The sequence below is a fragment of the Geotrypetes seraphini genome, chromosome 1 (assembly GCF_902459505.1).
Source record: "Geotrypetes seraphini chromosome 1, aGeoSer1.1, whole genome shotgun sequence".
Classification (NCBI taxonomy): domain Eukaryota; kingdom Metazoa; phylum Chordata; class Amphibia; order Gymnophiona; family Dermophiidae; genus Geotrypetes; species Geotrypetes seraphini.
Genome location: NC_047084.1, coordinates 336,047,926 through 336,069,923, shown reverse-complemented (window position 1 = coordinate 336,069,923; position 21,998 = coordinate 336,047,926). Strand labels below are relative to the sequence as shown.

Below are 21,998 nucleotides of genomic sequence, written 5' to 3'. Positions count from 1 at the left end.
TGAGCTATCATTAGGCTTTTAAAAAAATCTATTTGCTTTTTTTTTGTTAGTTTAACTTTTTATACTTTTAAAAATAACTATTATACTTATTTTTAAGTAAAGCACTTAACTCAAAATGAAGACTGAAGGTTCAACAGAGCTTCCGTTTCACTATAGGAGCTTCTTCAGGAACCAATCTTTTGTGAAAGTACTTAACTTCATTTCATTTTCCTACACTTTATGGAATGTGTCTCTTGTTGACGAGTTCGTCTCACGCAAGTATAAGGGACTGCACTAGTTCAATCTAATGTGCAGTACCTGTGAGGTCTTTTATGACCTCATACAAAAAAATACCTACACACATCGCAGTATCCTAGAGAAATTCTCTTACGGGTGAAGTCTTTTTCCCACCCGTAAGAGAATTTCTCTAGCATACTGCAACGTGTGTAGGTATTTTTTTGTATGAGGTCATAAAAGATGACACATTTTGCTAACCTTGTCACTATTATCCTACTGATGGGCTTTTATCTACAGGAAGACTTAAGACATTTTACAAATAAGATTTACCTTACACTGGGGCTAGCTTGGCAGCTTATTCAATGTACTGCCATGCAAGTAGTTGCAGGCTTGATTCCTAAAGACAGGGTTTCAAGTTTCAAATTTAATAAAATTTTGATTAAAACGCATTATCATATCTTCAATGCCAGGGTACAAAATATAAAATGGGATATGACAAACATAGTATTTGGGGGAAAAAGTACTAAAACGTAGACCAGTACAATAACAGGAACAAGAGCAAAGAGGGTGGAAGTACAATTCTTGAGGAAAAGAAAACATATAGGGAAATAGCAGTAGGTGAAAGCACTTGCAACTTGTTGACCTTCTAGCTTAACTGTTCTAATGCATCTTTAAAAAGACAGCATTTTAATTTACCTTTAAATCTATCTAGAGTGTTTTTTTTCTCTTAGCTTTTACTATTCGAATGCATCTTTAAAAAGAAAGCATTTCAAATTATCCTTAAATCTATCTAGATTAGTTTCTTCTCTTAGGTGAGCAGGTAGTGAGTTCCATAGATGGGGGGCAGTCATAGAAACATAGAAGATGACAGCAGAAAAGGGCCACAACCCAACAAGTCTGCCCACTCTAATGACCCAACCCCTAATTTCTTCCTTAAAGTGATCCACGCTTATCCCATTTTCTCTTAAAATCCAGCACGCTGCTGGCCTCAATTACCTGCAGTGGAAGACCATTCCAATGATCAACCACCCTTTCAGTGAAGAAATACTTCCTGGTGTCACTATGAAATCTCCCACCCCTGAGTTTCAACGGATGTCCTCTTGTTGCCGTAGGTCCTTTAAGAAAAAAAGATATCCTCTTCTACCTCAATATGGCCCGTGACATATTTGAACGTCTCAATCATGTTTCCCCTCTCTCTACGTTCCTTGAGTGAGTATAGCTGCAACTTACCCAGCCGTTCCTCATACAGGAGATCCTTGAGTCCTGAAACCATCCTGGTGGCCATTCGCTGAACCGACTCAATTCTCAGCACATCCTTTTGATAATGTGGTCTCCAGAATTGTACACAATATTCCAGATGAGGTCTCACTATGGATCTGTACAACGGCATTATAACTTTGGGCTTCCGGCTGACGAAACTTCTTCGGATACAACCCATCATTTGTCTAGCTTTGGATGAAGCTTTCTACACTTGATTGGCAGTCTTCATGTGTTCACTAATGATCACTCCCAAGTCTCGTTCTGCTGCAGTTCTTGCTAAGGTCTCACCATTTAGGGTGTAAGTTCTGCATGGATTTCTGCTGCCAAGGTGCATGACCTTACACTTTTTGGCATTAAAACTTAGTTGCCAAGTTGAGGACCAATGTTCCAGTAAGAGTAGGTCCTACGTCATACAGTTGGGCACTGTGCTTTTGCCTACTATTTTGCATAGTTTGGCATCATCGGCGAATAATGTAATTTTACCTCGAAGCCCCTGAGCCAGGTCCCTTACAAAGATATTAAATAGGATCGGACCCAAGACCAAGCCCTGCGGCACTCCACTGATCACTTCCGACGTTTCGGAGAGAGTACCGTTCACCACCAACCTCTGAAGTCTACCTCTGAGCCATTTTACCCATGCAGTTAATGTTTCTCCTAATCCCATCAAACTCATCTTGCTCAATAACCTGCGGTGTGGGACACTATCAAAAGCCTTACTGAAGTCCAAGTACACGACGTCCAGGGACTCCCCCATATCCAGCTTTTTCGTTACCCAGTCAAAGAAGCTGATCAGATTGGATTGGCAGGACCTTCCCTTTGTAAATCCATGTTGATGGGGATCTTGTAGATTCTCATCATTCAGGATCGTATCTAATTTGTGTTTGATTAGTGTTTCCATAATTTTACCCGTAAGGTGTTGATGGTTTTTAAAGAAGGGATTGAGAGAAGATGTTTGTCCTCGGATCTTAATGACCTGGACTGGTTTGAAGGCAGTAATTGTAACTCTTGGTGAGGAGAGTATTAGGATAATTTCTTAATGATAAATGCAAAAAGTGACCACAGGTGGAGGTGGGAGGACATTTGCATTTTTTTCATTATTCCTATTTTTAATTTAAGAGAATTTCTAATCTCTCATCTGCAATTCTGAACAAGATACAACCAAAAACACATACAATAAAACAATGACTCCCCAAACAATAAGTAACGACAAATAAACTAAGATTCTAACTCCCAAGCAGTCATTAAAATAAATGCTGATAGTCTATGATGCACATGAACCAATTTAAAAACTTCTAAAATTCTATTCTGCTGCCAATAAATGGACTCAAATCTCATCATTATCAAACCAGACCCTACTGACACTGTGAAACTGTTACTAATCAAAACCAAAATGAAAACAGAAGAGATGGCATTCAGGGTGACACTTGTTGTCATGATCAGGTTAGAGCCCTGGTGTTTGGCTCCTGGGCGAGTACGATCACTGCAAAGACTGGACTAGAATCTGTGAAGGGATATAAGATAGGAGGAAAATCCTCAGTCAGCTGCAAATGAAGATTCCTGGTGCCATATCCTTGCCCTGGTTCTGATCGAGCTAGGAGGTCAAGAGAGAGAAGGCTTTGGCATTTAGCGTGTGCTGCTTGGCAGTGCACCTTTGTAAAGGACCTGAAAGTTAAATGACTTGGGATAAATGTGAACTAAACCTCTAACTCTCTCTATAAGAGGGTCAGGAGAGTAATACCTAAAAGAGATGTAGGAAGTACACAAGATGCAGCTGCAGTAAGAAAGCCAAAGTGTAGCCTATGACAATCATGTTGTAGAGTTTAATATAAATAATTGTATGCTCATTTGAATGTACAAATCAGATTAGAAAATGTTCATAATCATTTTATTACCTAAAGAAAAAATGCCGGATCAAAAAAAAAAAATCTGTATTCCATGTTGTACAGGGGTTCATTTGTCTATTATCTTAAAGAGCGAGATCAGAGTATTTGAGGAAAGGACTTAACTAATTTCAGGAAAGAACAGGTTCTTGCTGTATATTGCTATGGCAGCCATTCGAACATTTTTAGCCTTCAGCTACAAAACCTAAGTGCAAGTCAAACATTTTAACTGGTCCATTCTAAGCCAACCCACTCATGGGCAAGGCGCTCACCATACCATTCAGTTCTAGACTTCATATCTATGAAAACTAGTTTTGCTAATTCTGTTTAGAATACCCACTACTAAAGCACTTCACACTTATTAAACACATTGCTGATCATTCTCAAAAGGTATTCCAATGAGCGTTATATTACACAAGCATTCAATAGGCATTTCAAAGTTGAAATAGTTAAAAACACCAGAACACCTCAGTTATTCCCCTCTTGAATCATTTTACAATAAACAAATGTGGGAGGCAAGCGCTTCTTTTTAAATTATCATACTGTTACATAGTGGGAAGTTCACTGCTTGTTTAAATCTCAATTTTTACATTATAATTATTTCTTTTGGTCATATCAATTTCTCTTTTTTTTTCCAAGTACATATTTCATAACTGATTTTGTTAATGCATTCAGCAAACTAAACATTAATTTCTTCGGTGGAGTTTAGATAAAAAGCTTATGAAACGAAGCTGACAACTTACATAATAGTTTTAAAATACAATTTTGGTTATATATATATATATTTTTTTCTTTTCAACTTTAAAAAAATACATATTTAAAGTGCATAATTTTACTTACAACTTATAGTTCTCTGAGATTATAGCAATATGTTTTGTAAACAGAAATAGCTGAGGATTCAGAGGTCAGCTCTGCGAGACTAACTGGTTGAATCAACTTTTAAATCAACATCCAGAAGTCATGCCCGTACCAAGCTAAATCCAAAACTGAAAAAAGAAAGGTTCTCGGATGCTATGGCTTATGCATGATCTGCCAGCGCTAGCCTCACCCCGCATCTGCTTCTTTTCAATTGCCAGCTACTGCAAACAACCCCACATCCCCTAAAGCTCTAATATACTGCTTCCGGCACTTAAGGAAACACATTAGAAAGGTACCTAGTCTCACACTTAATCCCAATGCTTCTCGTCTCTTAATTTTACAATGTTTGCTTTCACTGTAATCTAGTCACTGATCTGATCTTGGCTCCTTGACATAAAGGGGTGATTCTGAAAAGCTCTGGGTATCACGTCTATAAGCAAAAATAAATTGTTTTCCTTTTTTAAATGCCTGAATGATTCAGCAGAAGCACTGAACCATTTAAGTTGGCAAGAAATCTGTAAGCATCCTATAACTGGAGGAAATTTCCTCACAGACAAAACTGGGGAAAAGAATTGGTATCACCCTATCTTCCTTTCTTTTGTTTTACTTATATTTATTGCCAGGAACTACTGAGGAAATCCTTTTGCTCTTCAGCAGCCTTCAAACTAAAAACCACAGAAGTGCCCTACAAACATGATCAGAATTTCTTAAACTTTTTAGGTACATTTGACTAGCAAAACAGAGGGAGCTTCACAGAAAATTCAGAGATGAAAAGTCTGCTTTGGTTTCACCATGGGAAAACAGACATCTCAGGTCCCTTTCCACGCTCATACCACAAATTTGAAAGAACAGGTTACCAGATATCATCTGAACAGCAAAGTTACACAGTCCGATTAGTTAACTGTATTATGGAGCAGGAAGAGCCAACAAATCAAAGTTCAGTCCTAGAAATAACTGATCAGAACCCACAGCTTCTGCATGGAAACAAAACCCAGCAAACATGGCCATTTCTGTCAGTATCTTGGAAACAGCACTGCAAGTGGAAGCAGAAAGGATACCTGCATTGCCTTTTCCCAAATTGTTCTGGTTTCTTTGGGGAGACCTCGTCAGTTCCATTCCCCCCCCCCCCCATGTACCTTTTTAGCAGCTGACCTAGTCTCGTTTAAGCAGTCACACTTCTTGTCTTGCTGGAAGTTCCTTTTCTTGTACACACTACACATACAGTATACACACACAAATATATCAGACTCCCCATCTGTGCATGGGAGCATGGAAAATAAGCAAAGGCTGACTACAAGAGCCAACTCATACTGACAATATCTATGCCATTATATCACAAACTGTGTGCCATGAGACGCCGGCAAGGAGGAGAGGCACCGGCACTGGCTAAGTGCTTACTAGGATGTGCCTCCCAATGCAAAAACGCATGTCCTGTAGGCAGTCAACTAGCACCGATGTCTCTCCTCCTCTCTCCTCCTTCAGGATCCCCCATCGGCGAAGTGATAGGCTCAGGATTACGACCAGAGGGCCTCCATGCATGCATGGATGACGACATGATAACATCATGCATGCACGTGATGTCATTTCTGGATGCCTTCTGGCCGTGGCACCGGGTTTAGTGTGCTGTGACTGCGGAACACTGATCTATGCTGACCATACAAGTAGCAACTACTGAGGTAGGAGAATCCCCAGACATGCTTAGAGATTTTCATATAGCTCGGTAACAGGGGCTGATAATATCACAATGTGAGTTGATTATGAAAAGATTTCTTGCTTTTTTTTTTTTTTTAAACGGAACCATCCCAAATGACCGTTGTTCACCAATGGCATCCATATCAAGCTACATAAAGCTGAATGGCTTTTTGTTATGATTCTGCAAAGAGGTGCACTTGATTAGCAGAGCAGAAATCATGGCCATCAAAAAATTTACACTGTGCTAGATCATACAAAAAACTCCAAAATGCCAAACCAGTAGAAAGGACTTGAAGTTTTTAGTATAAGGAGGTCCAACCTGGAATACCTACTTGGATTTTATCAAGGAAAATTTTGCTCAAGCAGAAAAGGAATAGTGCTCCTGCCTTATTGAGTCTGTGGTGTGTCCTACAAAAGATTTTTGATAGGGCACTGCACACATGTGCCCGTCATTCATCAGATCATTAATTCATACTTCAACAGGTACACACAGCACGGTCTGTAGTGTTTCAGAAGAAAATAAACTAGGATTGCCTGCCCAATCTTAAAAGAATTTGTGGCTGCGTGTAGATCTTTTTCAACAAAGAATTTTGGAGTGAATTAACACCTCAGTTCATCCATGAGAGCAATTCAGATAACCAGAAAGGAGGCAGCACGGACCACAAGTGTATAACGAGGCACTGACCTTCGCCAATCCCTCATGGCCAAGTCATCTTTGCAGTCCTTGGAGAACTCCTGCCTCTCCCTACTTCCCTTCACACCTCAGGTGCATGCCTAAAGGGGTCCTCACACATCCACTCTCCCCTTCAACAGCGCTGTAGTATTTCCTAGTTGCACTGTATCCTTGCAATTACACAACCTTTGACATGTCTCTCTTGCTGATGAGGACCTCCAGTAGCCGCAACTTGGCCTTGATATGCTTGTACTTGCTGTACTCTTCTGCCATAGGTGCACGATCTTCTTTCTGAACATTTCTAAAGAAAGGCAAGGAAAGGACATGGGTGACTAGCTTGCTCACTTTGTGATAAGAAATCTACTCAAGATACAGCACAATGGGCAACCTTTTAATTGTTTCATATAGATCTACACCAAATGACACAATCCATACTGCATACTTTCAAATCTACATGATTCAGGTCTGTGAAGCACTGCAACTATTTCTCTTGAACACAATTTACATACTTTCCCCTTTTTACTAAGCCATGGTAGAGGTTTCTACTGATGCATTAGAATTCCTATGAGCATCGGAGCAGCGTCAGAACATTTAACACCCTGGGCTGTGGTAGAAAGCTCTACTTGAAAGAGTCAAAGTTCCAAAGGTACACCACACTATTGTTTCCCACGTATTCACACCTTTATAGGATCCCCAGGGACCCCTGAAGAAGACTTTTTGTTGAAACGCGGACCGTGTTGGGTCCTGTATCCCTAGCGGACTAGGTCCTTTAAGGCTTTTATGTGGATAACCTATTTTTATATTGATGAATTTATTTTTATGTGGATGAAATTATTTTATGTGGATGATTTTGGTGTACCTTTGGAACTTTGACTCTTTCAAATAAAGTCCATTTAGGAACATCATCACTCCAGAGTTTTTTTGGTTTTCTCTGGATTTTCTTCTCTGTGGATATCTTGGGGTCAATTCCTTTTGTTTTTTGCCTGTAGAAAGCTCTACCACAGCTTAGTAAACGAGGGCCATAATTTGCTTCATTTTAATTATTTTCAAAAGATTATTTATTAAAAGATAAAACAAAGAGAGAAAGTGGCAAAAAAAGTTTCTTTGGTGACAAGGTGAAACATTACAGATCTAAGAAGTACTCTTCCAAAGTGTACTAAGTTGCTTGCCTGCAACAACTGTTAAGAGATAAAATACAGTTACTTACCTGTTATAGGTGCTTTCTGAGACAGCAGGCAGATATTCTCAACACCAGCTTGCGCAGTTATCAGTTCTATGCCCAAGTGAAGACAACTAATAGAGGTGGGTGGAATGTAAGAATATCTGCTGGAAAAAATAGGACCAACAAAAGCTGGAGAAGTTAGAGAGCAGAAGTCACTAGAAGGCATTGAATGCTTCCGTTAATAAAGTAAAAAAAGGAAGCTCAGAGAGAGGAATATGCGAAGTTATGTGAAATATCCAGTTTCAGGCCCTACTGATATATTGAGCTAAAGCACTGAGCTCAGAATCTATAGGACTGAGCAAGAGAAATAGGACCATTGCTTAGTTTAGCAAAAAATGGAAGTAAAGACGCAAAAAAGAGCAATCATGAATTTAGATATGATTGGTGGAGAAATAACAGCAAGAGGAAACCATACACAATGGAAGCTAACTCTAGAATGCCTGGCTGGCTTCCAATACTAGATAGAAGAGTAGAAAGGAACCAGACAGTAAAGGTAAAGACCTTCTGGATGTGAAAAAATTTGCTCAATGAAGGTAACATTAAAACCGAAGATTGGAGGCTCAGGAGAACTAGAAATGGGTGCATGTCCGTTTGAGTTCAAGTTGCTTCGTAGATGTCTGCTTAGAAGCTAAAATTATCCTTCCCCTCCTTAAAAGGCATCTCCCATGTTGGTAAACTAGGGTCCTCCCTCCCCTTCAGAATCACTCAGCTCTGGAATAGTCTCACTTCCCCTCTTCGTAACTTGAGCTCCCTTCAACTATTCCGTAAGCATCTGAAAACCTGGCTCTTCTCCAAATCGTAACCTCTCCCCCTCTCTGGTACTCTAAGCCCTAACCTCTCTTACTTACTTCTATAATTCCATTGGAGTTCCGTTCTATCCCAACCTCTGTAAACCATGTCGAGCTCCACATTGTGGAGATGATGCGGTATATAAACCCAAGATTTAGTTTAGTTTAGAAGCGAGAAACAAGGCCAAGGCCACTAAAGAAATGGAAGAACGATAGTGGTTAGGCAGCAGTAGAATGTGATAAACAACCATGCAACTAGAGTGTGAAATGGTTAATGAAGAGACAATCTGGATTAATCTGAATTGGATGGAACAGATTGGCATTAAGAATCTCCCAAAAATAGAAGATGTAAAGACTGGCAATGGAACAGGACGTCCACTAGTGGAAACTTGTTAACAAAAGCATTCTATATGCCTTGTAGCAGTAAGAGAATAGAATACTATGCACAACAAAATCCAACAGAGCAGTCGTAAGAGCTTTAAAAAAAATGAGTGCAGTGTCTGGTGCACTCGCACGATATCGCTCGACACTTGAGTGGCAAGGTGTTCACTCCCTATCCTCAGCTAAAGGTCAATTGTTCCAACAGACTTGGGAACCTTTTTGGGATCCTATGCCACATGTTGCACAAAGCAGAGTTCTGAACTTTAACTCTGGTCTGTGGTCCGTGTTTTGTATTTCTTGGGCTGTGCAGAGCGTGTTTCAGGGGGTGGGTTTGGGAGATTGGGATTGGGTTTGGCGGGGCCTTAAAATTGTAGAAATGTGGGTTTGTTTGTAGGAACTGTACCACACTAAATTTTTTTTGCTTTGTTAATGGAAGTTGTGGTCAGTCTTCTTATTTTTCTTGATTGTTGATGTACCTGTTCATTTCCAATAAACATGATTGAAACATAAGGAGCATAGCATCTACTGCATGCATGGTAGGCATGCATAGAATAAAATGAAGTGATAGGAGATTTGTTCAGAGGCACAAGGAACCACAGTGGGAAACAAACCCAGAACTCCTAGGTTTCAAGGCAGGTGTACCAATCACTGGACACTCATACACTCCAAGTGAATGGAGCATTAAGCTATATAGTAGACAGTACTTAGGAAAAATTAATCAATGAAATTTGAACCTAAAGAGTGAATATATCTCATTGCAGGGGTATAAACAGGCAATTGAGAAAGCTCGAGCCGCCATTATGTTAATAGGGTACAAGGTGCCACGGCTGGCTCTCTTGTTTTTGTGTCTTTTTTTATTCATAGAAAGTAGTACAAAATGCAAGGTGTTATAGCGGAATAAAAAAAATATAATCACTCTATAAGTAGTAATATATATATAGGAGGATATGAGAAACTTTCTCAGTTGGAAGTATTGGAGTAGCAATACTGGATTGGTAATACCTAACAGGTAAGAAGAAAGTTGTATGTACCCATAAATGGGTAGGCTGAAGTCTGTAAGAGGTCTAGAAATCACAAAGCTAGACCGTAGAGGAAGACAAGGTGGGCTTGTAAAGGCATAAGATCATTATTAATAGAATGTTAGTGACTTCCTTCTCCCCTACAGCCATTACCAGTTCTTCACGTTCTTTAGAATAAAGAAATAGTTGGTATAGAAGTCTGAGCTTCACTTGACTTTTTTTTTTTTTAAACTCAAGCAGGTGTCAGTAAGGTGATATATTCTGAATGAAGTATGGAAGGCTTCAAGAAAGTATAGTCAGTATCCTCTGGATCTACTTGACTAGGATAGTAGCATTGATGGAACAGTGGTAGACGTTCTGCGGTTGAAGAACCTAGCTGATCCTGCAAAGAATCTGGGCGAACATGTCTGTGACAAAGGAGAAACATGTTGGAGGTACGTGGAGCCGTGGAAGTTTCACAAGGTGATCATGGACATAAGTGTCAAGGTCATAGTGGATCAGATGGAGTCTGAAGATAAGAGAAGATATGAATCCAGACTCAGGAGGAATATTCGCCAAAGCAATGCTGAACGTCAATGTCCATGGCAGAGACTCATAGTCATGCTAGACATCTAACAGGAATAGACTAGCCTATGCTCTGGATGTAACATTAATGCATCAAAATCCAAAACTTGCCATAAAGTTTTTGGCTTGAAATATTCTATGAGTGGTCTCTTGGAATTCCAGAAGTCATCCAGATGGAAGATATTATTGAAGTCAACCAACTTCTGTAGGGATGTTGAAGATAAAATGACATATAGAAAATATAAAAGTGAGGTGATGTACCATATGGCACCTCCCATCTCCTTCCTGTGTAAGCATGTTCAAGTGGAGGAATGGAGGACAAATAGAACAGAAGAAAAGGTAAAAAGAAGTGTTGACAGAAGAAGAGGGAAGCAAATGTCCCAGAAGATTATGAAAATTAGATGAGGCGATAAAAACCTAACAGGCACTATACCCAGAGTGAATCCCTCCATTCAGTATCTTAATATTGTGATAAGCAGAGTTGTTGTGAGTAGAAGAAGTGATCCATCTTTAACAAGTTCTATACCTCTGATGGATTCCTCTATGGAATGGCTCTGAGAGTGAGAAATAGAAGAGACATTCCATGCTTAATAGACCCATGATGAAATACCGATGATGAAATACCCATGATGAAATACCCATGATGAAATGCTCTGATTTAGAAGTACGTTCATGATAAGCAAAAGAGGCAATCCAACTTTAAAAGACTCTTATAGCCATCGTGGATCCTCCCTTGCAAGTGGGTCAGTGTAAGATGGGTTATGCTAGCATTCTATACAGGAAAGCAGGCACACCTGCTTTTCTTTCTAGAATATGCTCCAAGTAGGTGCCAATTTTAAGTGCCCCCTTATAGAATTACTCTACTACTTCTCTGAGCTAAAGCTGTCTTTTTAAAATAAGATCAAAATCCTTTACCACTCTTTGGAGATTGTTCAGGAGTCCAATACAGCAAGTCATAGTCCAGGAGGCTGCATTCGCCTCTAGATGGGTCTCTTTGGCCTGTCCTGCATTTCCATATTTTTGGAAGTCATGCAACAGAACAGCTTACTAATGATTCAGAAATGCTAACTGATGCAGACTCTTTCAGCATCCATACATGAGTGTTCAGATCCAATACCTCAACTCCTGGGCTTATGCTCTGATCAAAGGGTCAAAAGATGAGGGCTTCTTTGGCACCAGTACTTGGTGTGGTTTCCAGGTTAAACTCATCCATAACGGTAAAAAAATATGATCATGTAACACCTTTTCTGATTAAATCTCACTGGATCCCAATTAACCATCGTATTACTTTTTAAAATTTTACTTTTAGTATTTAAAACCCTTTCCACTAATGAACCTCAATTCATTAATAAATTACTTATCCCTTATAGCACTTCGCATTGTCTCCGGTCCACTAATCAAAAGCTTATAGTAGTTCCATCTTTGAAAGTTATTGGAACTCAACGACATGATATGTTTTCAGTGATGGCTCTGCAATTTTGGAACACCTTTCCTCAGCATTTAAAGAGAGGAAAATTATTTGACTTGTTTTAAAAGTAACTTAAAGAGTTTTCTTTTTAAAGATGCTTTTAATCTTTAAATTATGCCCAAATTTTATATGAGTTTTCTTCTTGGTTCTCACTCTTCCCTTCCTAATGTTCTTTCCATATATGGTTCTCCTCTGTACTTTATAAGCACTGAATTGTAGTTCTGCTCCTTTTTACCTTGTGTATTGATTGGTCTGTAAGTCTATTTGTCTAAACCCACTATTTTAAATTGTATGTCTACATATATGCTTATATTTTTAATAATGTTGTAATTGCTTAGTAAAACTAAATAAGCGATTCATCAAATTAAAATAAAACTTGAAACTTGGTGCCAGCTTCATGAAAATTGGACTTTCTTTCTTGCAAGGTAAGCTAAAAGCCAGACCTTCTATGCCTGAGCCACTGTGGGCGTACATTCTGCAAATAATGCTACCTAAGGCATTACAGTCTTCCCCAGATACTTAAAATGGTGTGATGCTCTGTAACAGAACATCTTTTGTTTGTAATTGGAGCAGAGCTAGATATGCCACAAGAAAAACAGACGTACCAAAATCAGAAGGCATCATTATTCATAACAAGACTGTAAGGGCAGTACAGGGTTTAAAAGCCCAAGACCATAGTCCCCAGCACCTCAGGAACTGCAATGGTTACCCAGATTGTTTCAATTTAGGAACTTTACCCACTTGATATTGAGTTCCTGGCAAACAGCGCTTTTTATGCCACCGACTGTCACAAGAAGAATTAAGCTCGAATACAATAAATTGGCCATGTTCAGGTGCATTGACTATCCAGGTCAGCTGCTGGCCCAGAAGTTATATGGGTGCCAGCTGATAATTACTGTCAGCACCCACACAGCTAAATAGGCAATGATAAGACTCAGTTTGCTAGGAATATGGCTGATGCTGCAAAACTGTCCAGTCCTCCCCGACTCCACCCATGGACTGCCCCAATTCTAACTGGCAGATAGAGCCGAAAATCAGCAGCACTGCCCAGTTAAGTTCTGCTGAATATCAGTGACCAGGGGACTGAGTAGGGTTACTAGACATCCAGGTAAACCAGACATGTCCTCTTTTTAGAAGACTGTCTGGGTGCCCGGAGTGATTTCCAAAACCAGGCAGTTTATCCGAATTTTAGAAGTCCCCGAGCTTGGGGCCGTGTCTGGAGGCCCTCTGTGCATGCATGGACATTGACTTGATGATGTCATATGCACACGCACATGACATCATTACACTGATGTCCATGCATGTGCATAGGCCTTCCAGATGAAGCCCTGAGCTCGGGGAAGGAGACCAGAGGTTCATGTGGGGATGGGGCTAGAGGCAGAACAGGGCAGGGTGGAACAAGGTGGGGGCCAGGTGTCCTCTTTTTTTAAAGAGGAAATCTGGCAACCCTAGGACTGAATATTGCTTAAGAATGAATTTTGAATCCTTTCATTTTCAGAGCAGTGAAGTCAAAATGCCCCATTATTTGTCCAATTGTTTAACATGATATGTACCCGTCAGGACTCTCATCATCACAAGACTTGTGAAGTACAACCCGTAAAAAATCTAAAATGGCTTTTTCCTGAGTTGGACTGCAACCTTGCAATTTAATTTCACTTGAGTTAAGACTACACTTCTCCCTCCGTATTCGCTGTGATAGGGGATTAACAGACCCACGAATACAGAAAACCAGCAAATAACTTTTTCATATGTTATTCTATTAAAATCATCATGAATATGGTGAAACCGCAAATAAAATGGTGGGAGACCTGGCCTGTTCCTGAAGGAGAGGCAAAACATGGTGAAGAAAGTGCTGGGAATCAGCGATTGTCTCTATGCAAACACTTGGAATCAGCGATTTCTCTATGCAAGCTGATGTAATTTGGGGGGAGGAGCCAGCAAGCTAAAAACAGTGAATAATCGAAACCGCAAATGCTGAAACTGCGAATACAGAGGGAGAAGTGTAATGGATTCTTATTTGAGCTTCTAGAAACACTGAAAGGCCTGGTTTATTGACCGGACATTACCTGGATGATGTAGGAGAAGTTTATCTCAGCAGGATCTTTTCCTGCCTGGTTAAAACTCTTTTGAATACGACCCCATTATAAACTAGATGTGTACTTCATGACTGCTCAAATCCCTCCAACTAGATGTGTACTTCATGACTGCTCAAATCCCTCCACTGACCACAACTATACCTGACTCACAGACAAGTACAGGTTTACTTGTACAGTGTCACAAATACATTAGAGCTGCATATCCTCCTTTTTTTAGGAAAATACATTTTTTCTTACAACATGGTTTCCAAACTTTTTTTTTTTTTTAACACTGGGCCCAAAAGATGATAGAGAAGAACAGTATTATTGTACCTTGAGTTTTGCCTAAAAAAATCATCTTCAAAGTCTTTTAGTGTTTTTCGGATTTTCTTTTTCTCTTCCCTTGCTTCCTGAAGCTGCTCCATGAGCTCTGGCCTGGTGACAGAAAAGAAAAAACAAATTTATAAAATGTAATTATTAAAGGTCAATTGCAATAGTCAAAGGGATCTCAATCAGTAACTAAGCAACTGTCTGGCTAGATCGTTGAGTACTATCTTTCTCATAGCAGCAGGAAGTATCTGTAGGCTTTTCAAAAACATAATTACTTACAGCCAGATTTTAAAAAGAGGAGCTCCCAGGGTCTACAGAGGTCAAAGTAGTACAGACACATACACTTGTGTTTTCAAACAATGTTTTGACCTTGGGTGGATAAAAGCAGATGCAAATATGTAGGCACTTTTGAAAACTGCTTACAAAGCACAAAAGTATACAAGTTCAAATTAATTTAATATACCACAAATATAAAATAAAAATATTAAAATAAGTATAAAATAAAGGAATAAAACAATACAAGACAAACTACTACATTTAAAGGGAAAAACAATATGATAAATTACAATAAGAATTGCAAGGAAATAAGGAAAGGGGGAAAAAAAGAGGGTCCCCATAATGTAAACAAAACAAAAAAAAAATAATCTATCCTTTGTAAACAGCCTACAAGGTACTTTGTAACACCACAAATTAGTGAAAGTTCCTCCTCATCTCCTACAAAATCCCCTTTCACACACACACAATACTACAAATATATACACTCAGGACTGAATTCTATAAATGGTGCCGAAAAAGCAGTGTTAACTGAAAAAAACTACAACAAACGGTAAGTTATAAATGGCAAAGTTAGGCACCATTTAAAGCAGTGTCTTGCAATCTTTTTCCACCGCGGCATACTAAACTTAGGGCCACATCTACAGAGCCTCTGAGCATGTGTGGACGTCAACCGGTGATTTCACAGGCATGTGCATGACGTAATCACTTCAACGTCTGCGCATGCTCAGAGGCCATGAACACATGGCTTTTCAAAACCCGAACAAACTGCCGAGTTTTGGAAATCCCTCCATCGCTGGGGGGGCAGAGGGGAGAAGAGGCGCCGGCAGCGACCTACTCGTCTCTTTCATTGCATAGCTGGAATCTCATTGCAGGAAACACAGTTTGTGATACCCCGAATTAAAGAATAGAACTTGATGCTAGGAACTGTGCCCAACTTTAAGCACAATCATTTACACCAGTGTCTCTCAAATTGTGTGCCACGTGCTTCGAGAGAGTCCAGAATTTTACTTTATTTTAAAAAATTTCCTTTGCATGTATACACTAGAATAAATGACATGTACTTCGTGCATGCAAGAGTATCAATGTTATGAGCATCTGTGTGCTAAAGGATACAACCACCCAGACAAGCCTCATTTTTTGACGTGATTAGTCCTTGAAAACTAACGGCAAGTAACTTTATTTTTTTATGCAGTAGTTATCCTAACTTGAGCAACATAGCAATCAAGGCTTTGTTATTGTTTGGATCTTCTTATCTTTGTGAACTTGGATTTTTAGCTCTGAAAGAAATTAAATTAAAGAAAACTGCAGATGGTGGATGATAAAATGCGTGTTTGAATGTCAACAATCGGGCCTTGTTTTGATTTAATTTGCACTCAAAAACAAGCAGATCAAGTGCATTGATTAGAAATTCTATCCTATCTACTTTAGTTTCACTGTTGTTAAATTACCTATACATACATTACATTAGTGATTGCTATTCTGACATTACCTTGCGGTTCAAGGCGGATTACATAAGAATTGTCATGAAGTTACAAGATATATAGGTGGAATACATATGAATTGTCGAGAAATTAAGGTAATACGTGTTGGGTAATTAGAACATATTGGCTTTGATAGGAGTGGATAGTGTGGTAGGTGGAGCTTGTGAAGGAACTGTTTGTGTTAGATAGGTTTTATGTATTTTTTGAAGAGTAGAGTTTTTGTTTCTTTTTTGAAGGTTTTGTAGTCTGTGGTCGAAGACAGCAGATTGGTGATTTGTCTGTCTAGTTTTGCTGCTCTGGTGGCCATTAGGTTGTCATATAGTTTTCTTTGTTTGACATTTTTGGTTGCTGGGTGTGTGAATAGTGAGTGGGTTCTTCTGTGTCTGGTTGAGGTGGCTTGAATTAGTCGGTTGTTCCAGTAGGCTGGGCTGTCTCTGTTAATAGCTTTGAATAGTAGGCAATAGAATTTGAAGTGTACTCTTGCTTGTATTGGGAGCCAGTGTGAGTCATGGTATGCCTCTGTGATGTGGTCATATTTTTTCAATGAGTAGATGAGTCTTAGGGCTGTATTTTGTATTTGCTTTATCATGGTCGCTGGGCAGGGGAGGTATAATATGTTGCAGTAGTCTATTAGTCCAAGGATAAGAGATTGTACCAAAAGTTGGAATTATTTCCTGTCTAAGAATTTTCGAATTTGTCTTAGGTTTCTCATAGTTGTGAATAATGCTTTTATTATTTTGTTGATTTGTGGTTGCATGGTACACCCTCCGTCAATCAATACTCCAAGAAGTTTTAGCATGGGTTGAATGGGGTATGAGATCGAGTTTATTACTAGATTTGTTAAGGTAGGAGTTTTGCTGTTTTCTAGGAGGATGAAGTTTGTTTTTTCAGAGTTAAGTTTTAGATTGTGTTCTGTCATCCATGTTGCTACTGTTTCGAGTGTTCTCTGGATGGTCGAAGGGGAGGAGAGTGGTGATGTCATCTGCATAGCTGTATGAAGTTATGTCATGTTTGTCTAGGCAGGAGCTGAGGGAAGCTATGTATAGGTTGAATAGTGTGGGAGACAGAGGTGATCCCTGGGGAACTCCGCAGGGGTTGGACCATGTTTCTGATTGTAGGAAGCCTTTAAACCATGAGAGTACCTTGCCTGAGATTCCTATGGAGTCTAGTGTTTGTAGGAGGATGTCATGGTCTACCAGGTCGAAGGCTGCAGAGAGGTCTAGTTGTATGATCAGGGTTTTCTTGTCTGTACTGAGATGTTGACTAGCTGTGTCCATGAGTGTTCCTAATAGGGTCTCAGTGCTGTAGTTGGTTCTGAAGCCAGACTGTATGGGGTGGAGTAAGTTGTGGTTTTCTAGGTATGAGGTTAGGGTTTTAGCTACGAGGCCTTCCATCAGCTTGACGTACAGTGGGATTGAGGCTATGGGTCTGTAGTTGGATGGTTGGTCCGTTGTTGCTTTGGGGTCTTTTAGTATCGGAGTTATGATGATTTCGCTGAGGTCTTTTAGGAAAAGTCCATCTGTGAGTAAGGAGCAGGGAGCGGAATAGTAGGTTCCATCAGCTATGTAGGTTTAAGATCTCTTCTATGTGTGTGGGAATTCTACTGAACGTGGCTCTGATGTTTGCAATCTTGTTTTTGAAGTATGTCATGGTCTACCGCTCCTGTTTAACATATTCATCGACGACCTGGAGGCGGGAACAAAATGTGAGGTCATTAAATTCGCAGATGACACCAAACTATTCAACAAGGTTGAAACCACGGTAGATTGCGAGGATCTCCAGAGGGATCTTACGACACTGGAAGAATGGGCGAAAAAGTGGCAAATGAGCTTCAACGTGGGGAAATGCAAGGTCATGCATATAGGGAGAAGGAACCCGATGTTCACTTACAAAATGGGGGGATCAACGCTAGGGGTCAGTAAGCTGGAAAGAGACCTGGGAGTGATGGTAGACACGACATTGAAGGCATCGGCACAGTGCGCCACAGCCTCGAGGAAAGCAAACCAAATGTTAGGTATCATTAAGAAGGGTATCTCGACCAGAACGAAGGAAGTCATCCTGCCACTGTACCGGGCTATGGTGCGCCCGCATCTGGAATACTGTGTACAGTACTGGTCACCGTACCTCAAAAAGGACTTGGCAATGCTTGAGGGAGTCCAGAGAAGAGCAACTAAACTGATTAAGGGTATGGAAAACCTTACATACACTGACAGACTGAAGAAGCTGGGGCTGTTCTCCCTGGAAAAGCGGAGACTCAGAGGAGATATGATAGAGACCTTCAAGATCCTGAGGGGCATCGAAAAGGTTGACATGGACAGATTTTTCAATTTGAAAGAAACCACAAGAACAAGGGGTCACTCGATGAAATTGAAGGGGGACAGGTTTAGAACAAACGCAAGGAAATTCTTTTTCACACAGAGGGTGGTGGACACATGGAACACCCTTCCTGAAGCCGTGATAGGAAATAGCACAGTACAGGGATTCAAGGAAGACCTGGATAGGTTCCTGGAGGACAAAGGGATTGAGGGGTACAGATAAGAGCAGTGGAAGGTTTAGAGATAAGTGTAGAGGTAGGCATAAAATTAGTCAGGGACTGCTGCTCAGGCAATATGCCTGATGGGCCGCCGCGTGAGCGGACCGCTGGGCAGGATGGACCTCTGGTCTGCCCCGGCGGAGGCGACTACTTATGTACTTATGTACCAGGTCGAAGGCTGCGGAGAGGTCTAGTTGTATGATCAGGGTTTTCTTGTCTGTTCTGAGATGTTGACTAGCTGTGTCCATGAGTGTTCCTAATAGGGTCTCAGTGCTGTAGTTGGTTCTGAAGCCAGACTGTATGGGGTGGAGTAAGTTGTGGTTTTCTTGGTATGAGGTTAGGGTTTTAGCTACGAGGCCTTCCATCAGCTTGACGTACAGTGGGATTGAGGCTATGGGTCTGTAGTTGGATGGTTGGTCCGTTGTTGCTTTGGGGTCTTTTAGTATCGGAGTTATGATGATTTCGCTGAGGTCTTTTAGGAAAAGTCCATCTGTGAGTAAGGAGCAGGGAGCAGGGAGCGGAATAGTGTACTTGAGGTTTTCAATAGGTATGGTGGGGCAATGGTTAAGGTCACAGGCTGCGTGGCTGTATTTATTATATAGTTTGTTGAAGTCTGACCATTGTATGGGTGAGAAGTGGGACCAGGTTCTGTCTGCTGCCACTGATTCTTTCTCTGTGGGGGATTTAAGATCTCTTCTATGTGTGTGGGAATTCTACTGAACGTGGCTCTGATGTTTGCAATCTTGTTTTTGAAGTATGTGGCTAAGAGGGTGGCTGAGGGAGGGGGGAGTTGCTGTTGGCTAGGTAGGGTGTGGTGTCTATGAGATCTTTTAGTAGCTGGAATAGCTTTTTTGTGTCTTGGGGTCCTTCTATTTGCTTTGTGTAGTATGTCTTTCTTTATTCTTTCAGTTTTTGTTTGTATTTTTGATTCATTATTCTCCATGCTGTTTTTGTGGATTCCTGGCTGCTTTTTCTCCATTTTCTTTCTAGTTGTCTGCATTGCCTTTTGAGTAGGAGTAGTTCATCTAAGGTTGCTGTACTTAGATGGCTCCATTGTGAAATGAAGTCTTTGGGAGTGTAGTCTTGGATTATGGTATCTGCTTTTGTCCAGAATATAGTGGGATTGATATGTTTGCGTGAGTTGCAAGTTATTTTTTGAGTAATTGGAATGCTTTTGTTGTTGGTCCAGTTGATTTCGAAGGAGTAAGTGTAGTGATCTGACCAGAGGGAACGGTTCCATTTTCCATTTGGATCTCTCGTTGCATGGGTTGTTGGGACATGTAGGCTGCAATGTTGAGTTGGTGTCCTTTTTCGCGTGTGGTTTGAGGGTCTAGGATTTTGTATTTTAAGGCCTTGAGGTATTATAGTAAGGTTTCTACTTGTTTGCAGGATTGGTTTTCAAGGTGGAAGTTGAGGTCTCCTAGGATTAGGTTGTAGATTGTCGGGAATTTTGATATATAAATTCCTCAAATATTGGTTTTGCTGTGTTCCATTTACCTGGGGTTATGTAGCAGAGCATGCATGTTAGTGTTCCTCTGAGTGAAGTGCTTGAAAGTTGACAGGTTAGTAGGTTGGTTGTTTTGTCTTGTATTTTTAGGTTTATGGTGTTTCTGGCTATGATGGCAATTCCTCCTCCTCTTTTATTTTCTCTGTAGACCATTGTTATCTTGTGGCTCTTTGGGCAAACCTCAGTTATTCTGGGGTCTGAGTCCGAAGTAAGCCAGGTCTCTGTGAGGAAAAGGCAGTCCAGGTTTTCTTCTTCTATCCAGTTTTTTGTGTGTTCTGTTTTGGGGCATATGGCTCTGATGTTCACATATGCACATGTGAGAGTGGTGTAGTCTGTTGGTGTGTTGTGAGTTGTTTTCGGGGTTATGAGTGATCTTTGGTGGGGTTGTGTTTTGGTCTTGTATGGGTTTGTCGGTTTTCTTCTTGTTGATTGTGAGGTGGGTTGGTATGTGTATGTCTGATAGTTTGAGTTTCTGTCTAATGTGAGTCACCAGGTTGGTTGGGTAATTCCCTTGGAATTTGCTATAGTTGGTATTGTAGAGATGTTGTTTGCTGTTGCCTTCCAGTTGGTTAGGAGCAGGGTTATCAGTAGGATTGCTTGTGGGTATTTTGGTAGTGTGGTTATCATGGTGGTGTTAAGTGTGGTGACTATTGTAGTAGTGGGTAGAGGTGGGGAAGATGTTTCCCTTCTAGGCTTGTTGAGATTTGATGGTCTCTTCAGGGTCTGAGGAAGGAACAGGCATTTAGTGTTTTTGAGTTGCTGAGCTTTCCAAGTGGCTCAGTGGTTAGTGGCGATGGGGAGGGGCGGAGTGCTCTCCCACGCCTGTGTCTCATCTCGGTTCGTCGATGTAGGAGGGTGGTAGGGTCCGAGGAGGCAGTAAGGATTCAGACTTGAGTCACTGAGCCTTCCAACTGGCTCAGCGACTGGCAGTGGTGGGGAAACTGGCCGTTGACGGAAGAGGGTTGCAGGGTCAGGAGAAGGCAGGAAGTGCTCAAACTTAAGTCGCTGAGCCTTCCAACTAGCTCAGCGACTAGTAGTGGTGGGGAAGGGTGGAGTGCTCTCCAATGCCCGAGTCCTGTTTTGGTCCGTCAATGAAGAGGGTAGTAGGGTCAGAAGAATGCAGGAAGGATTCACACTTGAGTCACTAAGCCTTCCAACTGGCTCAGTGACTAGCAGTGGTGGGGAGGGGCGGAGTGCTCTCCCACGCCCGAGTCCTGTCTCGGTCCGTCGATGGAAAAGGGTTGCAGGGTTAGGAGGAGGCAGGAAGTGGTCAAACTTAAGACGTTGAGCCTTCCAACTAGCTCAGCAACTAGCAGTAGTGGGGAGGGGTGGAGTGCTCTCCCACGCCCGAGTCCCATTTTGGTCCGTTGATGAAGAATGCAGGAAGGATTCACACTTGAGTCGCTAAGCCTTCCAACTGGCTCAGCGACTAGCAGCGGTGGGGAGGGGCAGATTTAATTTAATTTTTTGTTGGTTTTACAATTTTATAATTTCAATTATAATGTGCTGCGAAAAACATTTGCTCCGTTTAGCGTGCCAGAGCTATAAAAGTTTGAAAGATATTGATTTACACCAACAAAACCTTGGTGTAAATCCTCGTGCCTAAATTACATGTGGATCCCCTTTATTCTAACTGTGCATATAAATTAAAGGAATGCCCCTATCCATCCATGGTCACATCCCCCTTTTGGAACTGCATGTAAAATTTACAAGCGGATCAGGGTACGTAAATATGCGCTAATAACTTAACTGAATCTAGTTAGCACTAACGGTTG

General features: G+C 40.8%; 1 protein-coding gene and 1 long non-coding RNA gene across 7 annotated transcripts in view; both read right to left on the bottom strand.

Annotated features, from left to right (window-relative positions):
* Window positions 1-22: 22 nt before the first annotated feature.
* On the bottom strand, window positions 23-1,183 carry LOC117357118. Its single transcript, XR_004538772.1, has 2 exons — window positions 462-1,183; window positions 23-316 (listed from the first exon to the last, which is right to left on the bottom strand). It is a non-coding gene; the product is annotated as an uncharacterized LOC117357118 (long non-coding RNA).
* A 2,756-nt stretch (window positions 1,184-3,939) lies between these two features.
* FAM13A (family with sequence similarity 13 member A) overlaps window positions 3,940-21,998 on the bottom strand; it is a 416,553-nt gene continuing 398,494 nt past the window's right edge. For all 6 annotated transcript variants that reach the window (XM_033959097.1, XM_033959069.1, XM_033959088.1 and 3 more), the window contains 2 exons: window positions 14,430-14,531; window positions 3,940-6,880 (listed from right to left, as the gene is read on the bottom strand). In XM_033959097.1, the coding sequence (XP_033814988.1) occupies window positions 6,757-6,880; window positions 14,430-14,531 (226 nt within the window). In that variant the 3' untranslated portion in view covers window positions 3,940-6,756. The remainder of the gene's footprint in view (window positions 6,881-14,429; window positions 14,532-21,998) is intronic.